The 19935-nt window shown below is 34.1% G+C and overlaps 1 protein-coding gene across 1 annotated transcript in view; it reads right to left on the bottom strand.

Annotated features, from left to right (window-relative positions):
• Positions 1–290: 290 nt before the first annotated feature.
• Positions 291–19935, bottom strand: part of SESN3 (sestrin 3) — a 66260-nt gene continuing 46615 nt past the window's right edge. Inside the window, exons 5-10 of the mRNA XM_011374733.2 lie at positions 18969–19205; positions 18098–18272; positions 12948–13066; positions 11959–12149; positions 9892–10036; positions 291–8151 (exon numbers count right to left, since the gene is read on the bottom strand). Of these exons, the coding sequence (XP_011373035.1) occupies positions 8065–8151; positions 9892–10036; positions 11959–12149; positions 12948–13066; positions 18098–18272; positions 18969–19205 (954 nt within the window). The 3' untranslated portion in view covers positions 291–8064. The remainder of the gene's footprint in view (positions 8152–9891; positions 10037–11958; positions 12150–12947; positions 13067–18097; positions 18273–18968; positions 19206–19935) is intronic.

Raw genomic sequence — 19935 nt, 5'->3', positions numbered from 1 at the left:
AATAGTGAAATTAACTTGCCTCTTAATGAGGTTTCAACTGATATTTTAAAAGGTAACAATAACTATACATTTTGCCTAACTTACACTATTGCAATATTCTACTGATGCAATACTGAGTGATTATAAGAAATGTCATGAGAAAACTGTGGGTCAGGAAGAAATAAGGGGAAAAATGACTTACAATTTTGATGTCTTTTAGAATGTGTGTCTCAATAATCAAGCAGAAATAAATCTGAGCAAGAATGCTACTCCAATGTACATATATATGTATATAAAAGCAAATAATCGGGTTTCAGTTTTGCCAATTTTATTGAACCAATAAAATTCCTACTAATAACAATGAAATAAATTTCTGCAAGTATAAATGTGATACAGTTTAACAAAACCCATTGTTCTGTACCTATAAATAGATTTTCAAAATGTCATAAAAAGTGCAGTTATGAATTGTTAACATGTTAATACACAGTTCCTTTATTTCAAATGTGTTTGTCTTGACTCACTAACAGTTCCGTCTGCATCTGTTCAAATAATATTACTCATCTCCAAAAAAAAAAAAAAAAAAGGCATTAAAACACTAGAATATTACACATAAACTGATCCATTCAGGTCAGCTTTAGTCAGAATTGTAAAATCAGCAACATAAAAAAAATAAAACCTAGTTATACATACAAAAAGCTTTCATGGGTTCTATAATCTCCTTAACTGCTGACTCATGTGGAGGGCATAATAGCTGAAAAGGCTTATATGGTTAACTACCTTAGACTACACCTACAGCAGGGTCTGGTTTGCCAGAACAAGTTTAAAGTGGCTGTTTATCAAGTTTGCTATTTTCAGAATTGAAACTATAAATATGACTGCCATTTGACAATGAAAATTGTGTAAATCCTAAATTGCATCAATGATCTATTTGATAAAAGCTTATTCTAATTGAAAACCTTATATAGTAAGAGACTGATATATATAGCAGTCTTAAAGATCACGTCATCCGCCTCACATTAGTCCAAAGTCACGTGCTTCGTAAAAAAAAAATTACAGTAACAAAGCACAGGACTACAAAGGCAAAACATCACAGCTTCTGATTACATTGAATAAAAAGTACCAAGGAACGCAAAAGATAATTCTGTATTAATACTGATGAATTAAAGAACTATAATAGACATTTCACAGCATGCTACATACATCGCTCACAACTTAAGGATAAAATGAAGTCTAAAATTGAAAGTCAAGAAGTTGGCAATCTGATTTCCTGTGCAATTCAGCTACAAACTCTTAATATATACATTCATCATGTAGCTGCCCTGCAAAACCAGGATTTAAAAAAAAGAGATTTCAAGTTCAGATCCTATTTCATAAGCTAAAGGATACATCCAGTTCTTCTATGACCAGGAAAGTTATTTTCAGGTTGGAAGGAGCTAATCCAAGTAGCAAGGCCATGTTCCACGTCAACCTGACAGAGTTCTTTTTTACCTTGCTCAGACTGCATGTGGATGTAACTATTCCATTAGCATGGAGAAGATGCCAAACTGGCTTGTTGTTTGCTTTCTGTGTCTTATCTCATTTCAGGTAGAAAAGAGTAGATGTGAAGAGAAAGAGGAAGAGAAAAATTATTTCCTTTCCAGGAAAAATACATGAATGCAAACGAAATATTCGTACTAGATACAGCGTTTGGGTCACTTTCCTTGATGAACAAGGGTACCATTTAACTCTTTCCTTTTATTTTAGAGAACCAGTGAAATTCAGAAAGGAGAAAACAGTCTCAACATTATAAAGGAAACTTCTTGCTAACCCTGATATGTCCCCTTTATACTACTTTTTGAACCTTCCTTATCAGATTTGGGAATCAGTTTAAAATTTGTAAAGACTGATTAATTTAATAAAGAGATGTACAATTCATTTCATTTAGTGTCAGAACACATATACCTAGCTAACCAGGATTCGGGAACATTATTTTAGCATTGAAGACCAGAGAGCCTTTCTCCCTTTGATATTCTATCAAAATCATACATTCATTTCTAAGAGGTTAAATCGAGGGGTACAAAAAAATGGACTGTTTTAGCAAATTTATATACCAAACAAAGATTGTATTTATCATATTTAGACTATTATTGTTTGATGTTGTCCTATGAGCTGTACAATGGGGTGTTTGTTCTAAAGGCTATTTTATATTATATATTTCATTATTTCAAAGATTTCCACAAGCATCGAAAAGAATCAGCTATTCATCCCCCCCTCCCCGCCCCATATTTCTCCTTTTTTAAATTCTGTGCTTCACGGTAGTGCAGCCGTGATTACTTTAAAGCCAGAATGAGCACTTCACGACATATGATTTAGTAAAACCCATCTTTTCAGTCTCCATTATTAAGTCTCATTTTTAAACTAGGTATCTATTCACTCCTGGGCTCTTAAAGGCATTTATTTCCTAGACTCTGCTATCAGGTTAGGTTGTTCATGAATAGGAGTGGAAAGCATCCAGATACCACCAGAAATCACAATACTCTATGCTTTGAAACAGGGTGGTTCGTCTTCAGGTCAGACCACTATCTATAAACAAACATGCCCTGTGTTAGAAACCTGACAAGTTCACCTGTGAACTATACCAAGCACACACTGGCTGTAGAGGAAGAACGCTTGCTTCTTCCTCCTCTGCCATTTCTCCTGTTTCTCAATGATACTGTCTGGATATATCTGAAGTGCAGCCAGGGGAATAAAGACTATGAATTTGATGCATATTCCCTTTTCAGCCCACAGTACATCTCTCCCCTACGAGAAGAGGGTGGACGTGGAGCTGAGCAGCTTAGTCTAACCCAGGAAAGCTTGATTAAGCCCTTATGTAGCCAATTTTATGGTATTTTAAACGTATTATAATCAAATGGGCTTTTGTGATCCAATAGGACCACCTTAGCACCCTTTATCATAAATCCTTCTATTAGAAATGTGTTTCAAGGCCCAAATACTACCAATAAAACAAATATCTGAAACACCACCCATTTGTATGCCAGAAATTTCCTGTTCCACGGAAGGGCTACATATCAGTCTGGATTGCTGGAGAATTTTAACTTTACATTCAGATAACTTGGTTTGATACCAGTATTTGTCACCTAATACAGATCCAGGTTAGAATGGCATTTCGATCACTTTAAAATCCTGCTAAATGCTAAATTCTGCATGGTAGAAATAGTTCAATTTCTGTATCATGTATAAATATAAAGATTGCTACTTTAATAGAAGGCAAAAATCTTCTATGAATTATTTAAAATATGGAAGTAGTATTACTGAACAACAGAGAGTGGATCCATGAAAAGTTTGGATACTCTGAATTTATAGGCTCTTTGGGGATGAGGTAGAGGACAGTGAGATATTTTGGCAGCTGGGAAAGGGCAGAACCATCTGGGATGGACAGGATTACACTGGTGCTGCATAATATCCGGTAGGGTGTCTGGGGCAAAGTTAGCCAAAACATAGCGAGATTGTACAGGGATTTAGAGGGAGCTGGGATAGTCATATTCTTAATGAATGGAGAAAAAGTGACTCAGGAAAGTTAATGCTGGTGACTATCAGCAGGTGGCTGGTGATGTTTGGCTTGGATTGTGAAAAGGCATTCAGACCGAGATGGGCTGAGAGAAAGGGAGGAGAGCGAGCATGTAGAGTGAGGCACTTGGAGGAAGAGAAAGCAAGTGGGCAAGGGTGGACTGGATGCAGACAGCAGTTCCCGCAATGGGAAACGTTCCTTTATATTAGGGGTACAATGCTGAAGACAGTCACACGCTAGGAATCACATTCTTTGAAAGCCTTTTCTTTCCTTCCTCGCCGGGCTCTGCCTTGACATATACCTCTACCTCTATAATCCATTTCACATCAGCTATTTTTGTTCTAGGTCTCACCTGAGCAGACACTGCTAACTAAGCCAAATGAGTATGGAAATAAGCTCCACATACAAGGGGCATTTAACTTCTGTTGACTGAGATGAATACATTCATGCTACAGTACTGCTTTGAGGAAAGACTACTTTGATTCTCAGTCTCCAGAGGGATTCTGTAGGGAAACATGGTTTGTGACAGTGGCCACCTAGAATAGGTCCCTATCCCACAAAACGGGTAACTTAAAACTTGATCTGAACAGAAAAACCACGTCTTTCAGTTTGCTGTTGATTGATACTAAGAAAATTTCATGTACTATTTATATAACATTATTGTTGCATAATTTTACTCCATGCAAGGCCGTCTATTTGCATAAAAGAAAAACTCCCATCAGATAAAGAGTTTAAGGTCTTGCTTTCCAGAGAAATGATTTTAAATTGTCTTTAAAATACAACATAAAACAAAACAAAAACCTCGTTTTACTAGCACAGTGCGAATCATTTTTGTTAATACGCACTGACTTTTTCCCCTGATGACTTGTCCTTAGATTTTAAAAGACTCTTACTATCATGTATGCATGCACTCTGCACTAAAGTGGTGAACTGTTTTTAAGTACAGATCTTTGTTTACAGATTATTTTGCTGCAGCATAAAAATCTAAGATTTTGGATTAAAAAACTCCATAAGGTGGAAAAGGAGGAAGATGCTTTGGAATAATGTTAATTGACTTTTAGAAGCATTTCAAATCTTTAGGAGACTTTATATAACAGTTAAAATAGGGGTTCTGGTTCAAATATGATTTCAATATAAAGCTTACATAGAGTTCTCTGTTCTAAAACAGTCCTGTGATGCTCGGCCATTATGTGGGTTTAAAGCCATAAATAAAGGCCAAAGTCATGCCACAGAATCTATCTACATTAGCCAACTTTTATTCGAAAAGTACTCCAAATGAGACAAAGATTCTTCCTGAGACTGAGACAATATACTTAGCTTAAAAAGGTGAAGAAGGTAATAAGTCGTCCCGTCTCAAAAGCCTGTTTTCCTCTAATTATCACAAGTCCACCTGAGGAGGCCTAATCTGAAGGATCCAGTGAGGTAGCCACCTGGCTATTCCCACAGTCAGGGGATCAGGTTAAAGAACAGGTTTACTTTCAGATGGGAGAGTATTTAGATATTTTCAAAGGTGATCTGAGAAATTAAGGATCACAACTGAAGCTGGAAAACTTGAAATTCGAAAGTAAACAGACATCGATCAAGCAGGTACATCAGTGGATGACTAGACTAATTTTTAACATAATAAGCAACGAAGTTAGAGAATTCACATTCACATGTGCTTTTTATCACGTACACTTGCACATCTAAGTTTGGCACAATGTGAGCCCAAGGTGTAGGTTAGCATAGCATATAATCACATCATTTCACCAATTGAACCAGATATCTCTTTTAAAAATATCACATTTTAATATAAAAAGCTATACTATAAATTACTACATAGTAAATTCAATACTCTGAAAAAATACCACCCTGGAAAACCGCATCAGATTTTCAAGTTTGCATTAGATAAAGGTCACAGCAAACTCGCTGTAAAATGGTCGTCACAACCTGGAACGCTGTGCATGCTGCATCTGAGCAGGTGCTTTAGCGCCTTCAGAAGTCAATTCTTCTAGACTGGTTCACTGAGGTTCATAAATACATTGTTTTGTTTTTTGTTTATAGTTCCAAGTCAACTTATTTTCCTGATTATTGATGAGATAGATCAATGCTGAGTTAAAAAGAAACTTTGCTAAGAAAAGAGATCTAGTAAAGGCACTAATATTTTTCCATAACTCAAACTCCAACAACTTACACTTCTGGGGGGGAAAAAAAATAAAAAACAAAAACAAAGTGGCCATTTCAGTTACTTAAACCTTGTTTCCCCTTTTGGTCTAAAGCTCATATGGTGTTCTGTGAGAAATTCTCCTCCTTTCAATATATAAAAATCGTTTTCATCCTGTAATACAGGTCACCTGCACAAAAGTATAGTCCTGTATAGGGCTATTAACTGAAAGAATTCTAGTAAAAAGACAATGTCAAGAATAAAAGACATCCTCAACTTGAAAGTTCTAAAGTTAGGGAAGTTAAATGGACATTTATGCTGTCATCCGGGTTTTGCCATTCTCCTAAATACTTTCTTTGTAGTTAATACATATCTATATAATGTGATATTGAATAAAATCAACATAGGGTATATCAATAAACAGAACAGAAGAGACCTGGCACGAGTTCTTTGAATAATGTCCTTAAATAAACCATCCTGTCTTAAAAATATTAGTAATTTTTTCCTCACCTGGAAGTTTTCAAACAAGATCTTGGAATCCAAAAATTAAGAACTACCTTATGTTTATAGATTTACAGTCATCTTTCTATTTTCTTATCTGGAACAAACTCTAAACGAAAGCAACCTAATGTACTGTACCAGAAAAGGATGATAAATGGAAGGGGAAATGAAAAAAACTAGTCCACAATTCTTCCATGAGAGAAAAAAAGTTAAGTCCTATGTAACGAGTAAATCTAAACTGAATTTTTAGTGGGAACTCTAACGAAAAATTTTAACTGTATTATTTACTATGAAAAAATGGATCCGTTTTTAAAAATTAGCATGTTGGTGTACAATTCAAGTCACCGTTAACTAGCCGAAAAGTGTTTAAGCCGTGCAGTCGCGTCCTACTGGATAGTTGTAAGCATCTCTTTAGGCACTTCACTGGTTCATTAACACAATACAAATTAAAGCTATAAACACATGATGTTGTGCTCTGTGAAGATAGTCTAATCAAGCAACACAAACCAATGCAAAAATGTGACTTTTTGGATGCTTCTATTCTTCCCCTAAGACTTGATATCTTTTTTTTTTTTTTAACCAGTTGTCCAAAGATATTTTTCTGGGGAAGGGGATGCTTTGGCATTATGAAAGGAACATTGTTCAACCCCAGTAAGGCGAAAGCCTTGTGCAATAAAGAAATCTGAACTAAATTTCTTTATGGCTCTGTTTTAAAGGACACTTCTGCAGTGACATAATAGGGGGAAAGTTTAGTTGAGTATTTTTTTTTTAAACGTATTGCACTCTCTCTTTTGTTGTTGTTGTTCAATCACATTAATGCATAGAAACACAATTTTTACCTTTGAGTAATAAACTGTTTAACCTATTATAAGAAAAATCATGGAAAAAAAGTTCTAAAGCCTAACAGGAAAAAATATAGGTATATTAACCTTCCTCTGCTTACTGCCATATAGAAAACACTATGAGAAAAGAAAAACGTGCAAAGAAAATTTTTGGTCAGTCTTGTGTGGGTACAGGTTTGTATGTGCCAACTAAATGAACTGTAAGCAGCACTGTGAGCACTGATTACTTAAGATGACTGAGGATTACTGTCAGTGATAGAAAGGATTGTGCATAATTCCACTTTTAATATATACATCTGATATGGAAAACTGAAACTTCAGTTTCAGAAGAGAAGAAAATAGCTGAATTTGGCATTTCAGTAGCATGCTATAGAATTCATCATGATTAATTTCACATTAAATTATGGACAATGGCTGTATCACATTTCACGTTATCGCCAATAGCAGTAAAAAAAACCCCCAAAAAACCAAAAAAACAAAAACAAACAATCAAAAAACCAAACAGTGCCTGACAAACAATCTCCTGGGGACACAGGTACGTGTCCTGTGAGCAGCTTGGTTCAACAGCGCATGCTTTTCCTTTACCAGATTTAGGACACAACATGAGAAGATTAGAATGACCAGAGGAGGTCATTCTCTGCTGAATTCCAATATCTGAAAAAAATTGCTGGAGCAGATTGTAAGCACTTTCCTTACTGAACAAAAACAAAGGGGGGCGGGGCAGAAAAAAATACACATACACACAAACCCAAAAGCGCTGGAAGTTAAGCATTAACAAATCAGGTTCATGATTTATGATCAGTTTCCAAAAATCCAACTATGAACAATGCAAAGTAGTGCTCCTCAGTATTATTTTTGCAGTTGTTAGTAATGTTAAGCATCAAGAAAAAGAAAACACATCATTGCACATTACAGCCGCCCCAAAAAACGGCTAAACTTTGACACTATAGAATTGAATAATTTTTGATGCTACATCACAAACAGCTTCTGATTTGTATCTTATGTGAAAAGGTCTTTACACATATATGACATTTTCCCTGGATGATGCTTCAGGTCAAATGCCGAGTTATGGCACGAAGAGCATAAAGAAGTTCAGCTTGCATCCGTGCTTCCATTAGAAGTAAATTTACGTGAACCTAGAAATGAAAATGTTATCAATTTAATGACCGCTATAAACAACTGAAAAAAATGAAAAAATTTTTTATGCAGCAGACATTCACAGCAGTTTTTGTTCTGTGTATATACATGTGTACAAACACACATGCCTGGGCATATTTATGCATGGGGATAACGTAACACTCATAAGAAAACTGTGTTTATAAAATAAAGGCTCTTGTAAGCAGTAAAAATGACCCCTAAAGTCTTAACAATTCCAATAATTTTGTTGGAATACATGTTATGTAAAAGTCAATCAATCTATTGAGTTACAAAATAAAACTAATTTTTATAAATTACAATTTTCCTACAAATTATACTTTCTTCCAGTTGTAAAATTTTATATGGCTAAAAATCAGCCCCACATTTCTTACGCCTGTGCTTATTCTTTGGAAAGCTTTTAAAAACATTCCTTACTGTTTATTTGAAAGATGCTAAAGTAAAAATTTGAAGCTTACAGCAGTTTGTAATTAGTGTCTGGTACTCATTAGATACGTGTAGCTTCCTTAGAGTCTTTTAGATATAGCTGGAAACAAGCACCTAACTTTTTTGGGGGGATATTTCTCAGCTGATAGGTTCAAATGAATACCTATGTAATTTTCAAAATTTATTACAAAGAAATATGTTGTGATTTATATTTAAATGACTTTGGTAACTTTCTATAGGTTGGATATATTGTAGAATATATTTTCTTGATGAGTACAGAGAATTTCTAGATATTCTAGCAAAAGAAGAAAGTCTACTGCAATCATATATATAGGGCATAAAGATCCATCAAGGAGAGATGCTGGAGATAAAATAGGTATTTATTTGTTGTGTGTTTGGCTCTAAGACTTCAAAAAAATCTTAGTTATTGAGGCTATAACATTCTCTTTTAGGTTACACAGTTATTTAGTGACTATTAGGACTCTAAAAAGATTTTCTTACTTTCAAACTTGGAAACTATGGTATAAATGTAAGATTCTTGAACTTATAAGTCAAATGACTTAGGATTTCTTGGGTGGTAAACACACAATGCAATATATATGTGATATGTTGTTGAACTGTACACTTGAAACTGATTCGATTTTATTAAGCAATGTCACCCCAATAATTTTAATAATAAAAAAAGGTCCTACGATTTCAGGCTAGTTCTTATATTATAAAATGTTAATAAAAATCCTTAACATTTATTGTCTTAAATGATGATTCCTCTGTATCTAAAGAAATATTCTTATGTAATAAGGTATTTGGCTCAAAAGTCCTGCATTATATTGTCAAAATACTAAATTACCAAATTGGAATGAGAAACTGTTATTCTGATAGGTTAACTCTAATGGCTACAGTTAAAGATCTCTAAATGGATATGCCTTCTGGGCCAAAATACAATTACACCTAAGACAATATCCCAGTAGGTTTGATGTTTATTAATTGTCAGAATGGTAGACAGTTCCCCAAACATACTTTAAAAATATCCATATTCAGAGAGAATTTTTCAAAGGCCAATGCTAAACTTTTACTTTACACACCACACTGGACAAAACACACAAGTCAAATTTAGTTAATATTCAATAAACTTGAATTCAAAAACATTAAAAAAAAACCAGATGGCTAGGTGATGCCACTTCTAATTCTTTAATGATATAAATTTATTAACAGTTTCATGTATAATATTTATAATCGTTACTTCTTATACTGAACATCTATATGTCTGTGGTATAATGTTTAGTCATGAAACATACCTTTTCCGAGTGTTTAAACTGACGCCAGTAACTATCATACATGCGCTTGGTAGTTCTCTCAGGATAGCAGGTCACCGTCTTAATGTAAACCTTCAGGCTTCGTTCAAGTAATTGGTTAACTTCTCCATAATCATAGTCATCATACCTATGAGCAATATGACACCAGCTTTATAATGACAAAATCAAAATTTCTGATCTCTAAAGTTGTACCAGAGACATTTATTGTTGAGTAATTAAATAACAAGTTCATTAATTAATTCCCCTAGCAAATATTTATGAGTGCCTATTATGTGCCATGTACTTTCCATGTAGTCTTCTAGGCGCTGGTGATACAATAATGAATAAAATAGACAAAAATCCCTGGTCTCACAGAATTTAAATTCTATTGGAGAAAAATAAAAATGGAAAAGATAACCATACTGACCACCGGAAGTAGCTATGGGGCGGTCACTGGCAACCTCGACAAGAACAGTTTTGTTAGAGTGGGAGGAGTAAAAGCCTGACACTGTAGTGGGTTCACAAGAGAATGAGAAATGAGAAAACAGTGACAGTAAATATACAAATTTTTTTCCCAAGAGACTTGCTGAGCTTAGGAGCAGAAAAATGAGGCAACAGCCACAGGGACAAAGCAGGATGAAGAAAGGATCTTTTTTATTTTTCATTTTTTTTAAAGATGAGAGAAATAGCAGCATGTTTATATACTGATGGGAAAGATTCAATAAAGAGAGTAAAGGTGATTTTGCAGCAGGGAGGGGGAGATCACTAGAACAGGGATCTTTAGAAGAAGAAAGGAGACGGGATGGGACTTTGTGTCCAAGTGCACAGGAGCACAGTCAGCTCACCTATAATGAGAGAAGAGCCAGCAGAGTAAATGGGCACAGAGGCAGATAGGAGGGTAAATGGTAGTGGTGGGAGCTGGAGGAGTATCTTTTCGTTATTTTCACTTAATTTTTAACCCAAATATATAACAGTTAAAAAACAGTACCTCGAAGATTTTATGTAAGTTTTATTTAGCAGAATCCCACAGATAAATATAATCACCATAACATGTTATTTTTGTCCTGAATATAATAAATATTTATTGCAATTGCATTAAATATTATTGGTGTTTACTTTTCTTAATTAGGTAGGTATAATATCTGTTTTAATACATTGATGATTCTGTGATAATACTGTCTAGGACGGTAAATTGGTAAAAAACACAGTTATCTACCATCGTAATAGTGTCTTTTCGGTAGAATGTTTCATTATTAGTTGATTTTTCAGGAAATTTGTGTTTTTCTTAGCTAAAATTATAGAAACTATGTTATTTAACAAATCAAATTCTAATTCCATTCCACAAAGGCTTTCTGATACTATATCATAAATGATATAGTATAGTGTCAAATTCATAATTGGGAATTTTTTCTTTCTGCAAATTTACCTCCATAAAAGCCTTAATAAACCAGCTCAAAAAGGCACATTCTCCCCCAAAAGCTTTCCTAATTAGACCATTCAGCCTCATTCACTCATTTACTCACTGTCCACTGTCCTCTCAATGTTAATTTTTAAAATTAATTTATATTAATTTATATTGACTGATAGTTTCATTTCAGTGTTATTATGTGAACTTATGTAAGCTTTATGAGGGCAGAACCTATCCTACTTTTATTTATACCCTAATTACCATTCATAAACAAATAAACAAATAAATAACAAACTAAATGAGCCAGCAAGCCAGCATTTATTACAGTGATCTAAAGGGACATAATATATGGTTTTCAACTGCTTAATTCTCCTAGGAAGGATTCTTAAACTGAGTTTGATTTATCTTATCCCCAATAATTACTAATATTTTTCCCCCTCATTACTAAATTGTTAGTACTGTATTTATACATTAATGTTAAGATCACAACAGCTAACCACAGAAAAGTGCTTTTCTATAAAATGGAATTAATTTTTTAAGTTCAACAGTCCACTTGTAATATTTTCTCCCCAGAACTGTGTAATCCTAAACAGGATAGGAGTAAGACTCATGTCAGAATTTTCACTTAGAAATGTGTGAAACTGTCTCCACACTAAACATACCTGATTCCAAACATACAGTGGACATAGTTAAATAAAGCTCTGCGCAGCGTGGTTGTATCGACATCCTCGTGGGTGGCCATAGTGTTATAGGTGAGACTGTAGACCATGCGAAACTTTTCATCAAGAAGATGTCCAATGTCAGAGTAAAGTCTATTCACCAGGGAGAACCCATGATTTTCCCAGGTATAATCCTAAAAGAATAAAAGAATAAAATATATCCAATTACAAAATTTAAATAAACATTCTTCATTTAAATAAACTTCAGGTTTTATAAACATAACTATTTAGGCAAGTAAGGTATTTCAAATTTAATTCTAAGTTCATCGCTTTACTAAGAAAAGCCTTCACGTCAGTTTGTAGATTGAATGCCATATTATTTCCTCAGTGGAGTCCAGAGTTTGGCAAGTTGGTGATAGCTACTTCCTGTGGCCAAGTACTTTGCAAATGACACCCTTATCTCAAAGGACCCCAGAAGACCTTGGACTATTCCTATATAACCAGACCTACTCAGTGACATCGACAGTTAGCAGATCATTAGAAATAAGTGAAAAGGAGTCCACCTTAATTCAAAATGCCACTCTTCTTTGGAACCACATCATTCCTGTGGCTGTTTTTCTAGGGGTGGCCCTTAAGCCCATAACTCCTGGGTTATGATCTTATGACAAAAAGCCTTTTTACTATGAATGTGATACATCGCTTAATTTCCTCCCTGCTCCTCTCCAAAAAATGGTATGAACGTTATACAACTACCATGTAATAACGCAAGTAACTGAATAAAGTAGTTTTCTTTTGCCTTCTTAGTGGGGACGATGTTGAAATAAAAATCCATCTACTCGGACATCAAACTAGACTATGGTGGAAACCAGATTAAATAAAAGGATTTACAGACTATCAAAATGGCCTATTAATTTCTTTAGAAGTCAATTTGTTTACATTACAACATTTCATAATTAAAATGACAGTATTTATTCTTTAGTTTCGCCTCATACCTGAGCTCGGAATGTTGGCAAATGCTCTTCTCCTCGTCTGGCAAAGTCTTCATACCCAAAACCAGGGTCTTCGATGTAACGGGAGACGTCAGATGTTATAATCATGTCATCTTCAAAATCTACGGACAATAACAAAGAACCTAACGTTAAGGGAACTGCAAAGAGGACAATGAAACAACTCCATTTTCCTCCACTTTTTAGCTTTTCCATGGATTTCTAAAATGACAATATTGACTACATGGCTTAAATTCATAAAACATCTAGTGCTAAAGTTTGAAAACAATTTTATTACTAAATACTGGCAATATGAACATTTAACTAGTTCCTCAGACAAAAACTGACCAAATTGAAATATCTAAATAGTAGCAGCAAAAGATCAGTACACTAGTTTTACTTATTTAGAAAAAAAAAAAAGATAGTACAGGCCTTTGAGTGTCAAGTTTAAACTTTTGATCTCTTGGGGGATGAAGTGGGATGCAGGGAAAGAGAAGAGCTGAAGGTAAAGATCACTTTAGTTGAGCTCAACATTAAGAGAGGTTTTGTTAAAATTAGATGGTGTTTCATCTGAGTGTGAAAATCAGTTAATTTTTAGCTTACCAAGAAGCACACAGGGAGAAGGACTGGGAAAAGAACACAATAGGGAAGAAAAGTGAACTTTTGGGTGCCACTATTATTCTTAGTTGACTTGACTGTTAGTTAAACAGGAAGTTCCATTTGTGAAAATTCATTGACTTTTACACCTAAAATATGTGTGCTTTTCTGTGAGGATGAAAATAAAATGGAATATAACATATGGAGTAAACAATGTGCTAAATGAGACTATGAAATATTATCAAAGTGGCATTCAGGAATATAGAAAGACTACGATAATATCTTAAGACTTCTGCATACTTGATTAAAAATTCGCCACTGAAAAATTGTAAGTGCCCAATTCATGTTATTTGACTTAAATTCTTGTTTAACTCCACCCTCCCCCCTTTTTAGGTTAGTCTCTATAATTACTTTCTTCTAATTTCAACCACTAAAAGAGAATGAACAACCGTTATTCTACCTTCTACTCTTGAAAATGAACACATATTTTTCAAAAAACAAAACAAAATACTATTTTCTTCCATGCAAAGAACAACATTTTCTTAGTATTTTAATTAATATTAAGTACATTCAATAGCTAATAAATAAGTAAATAGTAAGTAAACAGTTAATAAAACAATTTATGCCATAATAAAAAACTGTGATTCTTAACTGGACAGCCTTGAGAGGCTTAAAAAACAAATATAATTATAGTAATTCATCCAAAAGACCTGGCAGACTAGCAGTAGCTTCATTACCTTTGCTCTTTCCTATTTCATGAAAATCTTCATAATAAGTATTCTTTTTCACAAGTTTTAACCTTTCCTTAGGTTGCCAGTGTGGACTAATTGGGGAACTTGATAATGGCAGGAAAGATCAAGTGCTCATACTACGAAACTTAGAAAATATGAAAATTCTTACCTAACTTCTTTATTACATATAAAGAGAAGAGACTGGCATTGTTGAGTACTCACTGTATACCTGGTACTGCGCTATACACTATCTATTTTTAATTCGTTTCATTAACACAAAAAGAAATATTTACTTAAGAAATAAAACTAAGTTACTAATACCATTGTCAGTAATAAATGTCAGTTAGAAATACAATGTGTATTAGTTTAAGATGACATGGAAACTTGTAAACATTAAACTACTGAAACTGATCTGAAGCTCTGAAGTGGAGAGAAATCTCAGTCTGTCTCTGGCCCATCCACAACCCCTGTGTTATCTCCTTGTGCTCCTATATTAGGGTAAAGAGAAATGCTTTAAAAATGGCGTTTTTCAATGCATTATCTCTTAATGTAGTTATCCCTTCCTTAATTCAGTCCAACACATAATAATTAACAGAAGTGAAGTAAAAAAATATAAAATGTAGTAGCGATCGCTGAGGCTGCTAGGAAAGCCATGAGTTTTGTGGGTTGCAAAGTAAAATTAAACCAGGAACAGTAAGTAGTAACTGAACTCTGTAAAACAGTTTCTCTAGAAGTGCTCTTCCCCACCACATTGTACAACAAAGGTTGTTTCATTTGCCAAATATCAGCTGGAGTTGACTATTATATAGCTAGTTCCTTTGACTTTGATGTCAGTTTTTGTTTTGTTCATATACATTTTTTAGTTGTCATGACTTTTAACCATTTAAAAATAAACAATAAAGAATAACTAACCAAATAAGATACAATTTATCCTACGAATAGTATCCTTGTATTCATTTCTAGAGTCAAACACGACCTATTTTTCTAGACACTTTTGTCCACGGATTTTTTGTTCTAAATTTATCTTAAGAAGTTAAAGTTAAAAAAAAAAGTTAAAAGTCGTACTCTGATCAACAAATCTAGAGCTCTTATTTTAATTCGACCTAAACAAATATTTCGAAGTCTGACTCAAAGGAAATAGTATTTTGCACATTATCTGCATTCTTCTGCCCCTAAGAGGTGGCTACTAACACAATACAGAAAATGTTATGTTACAGTAATGGAACACCTTTTTAACTTGAAAAACAAAACAAAACAAAAAAATAATAAAAGCTAGTTAACCGTTACCAAGCTACAGAATACTACTCTCTGTAGAACACTTTAAACATTTATTTTCCTCAAAAGGCTTGAAAAACTATTCTTAGAATCTCTGCATGTTATTCGAAATGCTTTATCATACTGGTCAAACCAATACATTTTTTGTAGGAAAAAATTTCTATTTCCATTTTAAAACATGGTAAGTCTATAAATATGATTCAATCAGCCACTGTACAGAGTCATTTTTCTGTTATCTTTGTGTGACTGGGCATGTTTAAGAGTAAATAATGAAATGATTTATTTCCTTGAATGATTTATAAACTATACAGATTCTTCTGTTAAAATTAGAACACAATTTTTGGCTAAGGTCTAAGACTTGCTAGTCAAAATTCACTTTAGAAAGCAGTAGTCCCTTCTCAAGGGTCCAAGAAGGTAGAGACTAGGGTCCGAAGTATATTTTCAGTATTAAAAAATAACCTAAAAGAAATAAAACATGTGTATGCTTCAAGCTCTAGTGATCTTAGAGAAGCTCTTAAAAAGTAATGTCTAAAAACAAATAGATATTACTAACCTTAAAGAAATGTTTGCAATTAAACATATTGGTTTACCTAGAAGGTTCACCCAGGCTCATTAGTTTTCTTTGTCCCAGTTTTTCTCCCTGAATGACTTTTATACTCAACTCTTTTGAGTTTAACTCCTAGTTATATATGCTGATAAATTCCAAAACTTTACCTTAAGTTAAAGCCCTCTCTTCATCTTCAGATTATCTGCTAAAGTCCTGCCACTCCAAGTGTGGTTTACAGACTAGCAGCATTAGAATCACTAGGAGGTGTAAGAGAAATGAGGCCTCTCACGTCGTAGCCCAGATGGACTGATTTGGAATCTGCATTTCAACCAGATTCCCCAGTGACTCACATGCACAGTAAAGTTTGAGAAGCACTGTGCTAAACATCTCCAAACTGAATGTTTTACAGACATCTTAACTCAAAATGTCCCAACTATGACAGGTTACATGTTCCTTAAGCTTATGAACATCATCATGATAAGGCCGCTATCTACCTAATCAGCTCCCTTGTCACATTCCCTATTTCATGATTTATGTCCTAACATCTAGAGACACTTGTTCCTGTAGCAAACATCCTATTTCCTTACCATTGTTCATGCCTTGGCTCAGACTTGGATGCTGTTTACTACTAGCTGCCCTGTCTTTCAGCCATTGCCTGACACCCTCGAGCTCAAGAGTCTAAGACTTAGCTTAGAGCCAAATGGCTGGAGGAAGTCATCCTCTAGGACTCCTTCTGTCCACACTCTTCCTCCATCAAGATGGGGTTCATGTTCTTCTTTTAGGCTCATATACCTTTTACATTCTCCTATTTATTGTAATCATTTATTTCTCTACTACTAGCAACGACAGCTCCTCCAGAAGACAGGAGTCATGTCTAAGCCTGAAAATCTCAGTACGTACCACAGAGCTGAGACCATCTGGTTACTCAGTGTTTGCAGAATGAGTATTAAACCAATAACTAAAACACAAAGTTTCCTTATTTGGGATTTCGTACTGTTTAGAAGCTCTGAGAAACTGTTACTTATTATACTCAACTTGGTAGATAAAATCTTTCATAAAAAAAGATCATCAAGGGAAATAATAAAAAGTGTTCTTGTTTTTCCTGGTAAAACTTCTGAGAGCTACTGGTCAATGTTATGTTTAAAGTTAACAAACAAGTTATGGCTAAACCAATTACCTTCAGAATTTATGAGACTGACTACTACTAGCCCTCTTTTAAACCAATGGAACTCTATTTTAAAAATAAATGGTATGTGGATTGATTATGTTGAAGGGTTTAAGCTTTCTACTGAGCCTATGCTATTTTAATAACATTTACTATGTGGTGTTCAGTATCTTTTTTAGTCATAATTGAAATGTTTATGGCCTATTTCAAAGTTTCTTAGAACATTAGAAAAAAAATGTGTTTTTGAGTCTCGAGCAAAGAAGCCTAGCTTCTAATACAGAATAAATTCCTCCAAATTCAATCTAAGAAAATGACCCAAATAACACACTTCTACAAAATTCCAACAATTCCTCCAAAAGAAATGCAAATGTAAGTATAATATAATTTTAGAATCTGGAAAAGCAGCAGGGTGAGAACAGTCCTCCTACACACTCCCCACCCATAAAAAAGGCAAAGATATTGTTTTAAAATTATGCCTCTTGAAACAGAACTTCACTTCTTATCAAAAAAAAAAATCACAAAAGTAGGATAAATTAAATATTCCTAGCTAACTGTATAAGCAACTGATCTGCTCTGAATAACATTTCATCCAGGATAGAGGATGGACTACAAAGCTGGAAGTTCTTCTCAACTGGATCTGAAATATAGTCAAAGATGTACCAATATAAGGGAGAAATCAATAGCATCAATCAGGTATGACATCAACAAGGCAGAAAAGGAGAAATAAATAAAAGGAACATGGTAGTGAAATTATTTTTACATATCTATATCGAAAATACCAAGGGTGGTCTGTCAGGGTTCCAAGAACAACTAAAAGGCAAAGACAGTGAAAAAAAGGCACCTGAATGAGGAAATGAATGAAAAGTATCTCCAGAGACCACAAACAGACTGTCTTTCTTCTCCTTCTCAAAACGGGTGGTCATTTCTTCCTGAGACGCCTCTTCATCTTCTCTTTCTTCTTGAAGCCTTTTCATTCTCTCCATTAAGGCCTCTAGCTCACTTAGAGAATCTACAATCTGGATAAGGTAATGTTGGTGTTATTAATATTAAAAATTGTTCCAGTGAACGTCTCCATCTCCCAATGTCATCTTATTATGTACAATTGGCATGGGCACAATTAAGTTCCTAAGTGGGTTTTCGACTAATTACAGAGAAAAATCATGAGACATTTTCAGAAGTATGATGTTTTTGCTTCAGTTATAAATCTGGAAAGTTTCTAAGTATAGATAATATTTAATCTAGAATTCCAGCATTTGGTATATATTATAAATTGTTATAGTTTATTGTCAAAAATGAGGCAACTTCAAATTTTCTACTTTTTACTACCATAAGATATATTTTCTGTTGGTTGTTCCAGCATCTTACAGAAACAAACATATTGTTTTGGGATCTGCTGTTCAAAGGGTCTAACATAAAAAGCCTATGACCATTAGAGTGCATTATTCAGGTTTTTTTTTGATGGCTTAGGTGCATTTTATTGATTTTCTTTTGTTTTAGTCTTTATGATTTGTAATAATATTTACCTGCTTGAAAGCTTCTTTAAGGCAATTCAGAACTTCAGGTACAGGTGAAATTTTTATAGCAAACTATGCAAAAACGTTTTGAGTATATAATATCTTCTTTAATCAGAGAATAAATTCTCTCTAGATATTTTTAACATCAGATGAAGTTTAAAGGCAAAACAGTAAAGAAAGACAGTTAAGAACACTGACCCCAAAGTTGTTGCCTGTAAGGGATGCATTCTCTATGTTGTTGTCATTAGCGAGGTCACAAACACAGAAGTTGTTGACTGATATTAGCCTGAATCCATTGGAGATTTCTGGATCTCTCTCTGGATTGATGCCACTACCAAAAACAAAGCTTGCCAAAGCATGATAATGTGCCAGCAGGACCACAGCATGTACCAGTTCGGGTAGAGACCAATTATTTTCTCCAGTTTTGACAAGTTTCTGAAATGAGAAAGCAAATCTGAGTAAAAATGAAAATCACAGAACACTACACAAAGCAATTTTAGAAAGCATAGAAAATCTACCAAATTTCATATGTCCATTTATAGTAATAAAACTTAAAACACTCTTTTTAGAATGTTTCACATATGGCTTTGGTCAAACAGTATTACACTAAAACTATCAAACCTAACAATATAACTTAAAATTCCATTTATACATATAGAGTGGAACTTCTGCTTCCAGCGCACATTTACATATTGTTATTTATCAAAGTATTTCACAGAATCAAAGAACATTAAAGCTAGAAGGAATTTTAAAGATTACCTGGCACAATCATTCATTTTAAAGTTTTAAGGTAGCAACTCTACCTTAAAAAAAAAAAATCACATAAAAACCCAATTCAGTAAGTCATAATGTTATCTTTTTCATATTTTCTCTGATGGAGAAAGACCCTACAGTACATGATAGAAGAAACCAAAGAATACTACCTCACATTTCAATAAGAACTTAAAAAATTTCAAAGCCCTTTTTTTTATGCTATTTTATTTGACATGCCAGCTGAACGATGGAATCACAAGTGAAGCCATTAAAAACAGCAATCCCTTCGTCCCTACTTTCTCCAAAAGCCAATCCTATTAATCCATCAAGAATTCTTTCCCATCAGTGTTCATTTTCTCTCTGTCTGTCCCTCTGTCTGGCTCTCCGTGTGTGTGTGTGTGTGTGTGTGTGT

Source organism: Pteropus vampyrus, unplaced genomic scaffold, assembly GCF_000151845.1.
Source record: "Pteropus vampyrus isolate Shadow unplaced genomic scaffold, Pvam_2.0 Scaffold254, whole genome shotgun sequence".
NCBI lineage: Eukaryota > Metazoa > Chordata > Mammalia > Chiroptera > Pteropodidae > Pteropus > Pteropus vampyrus.
This window is presented reverse-complemented; position numbering and strand designations above follow the sequence as displayed.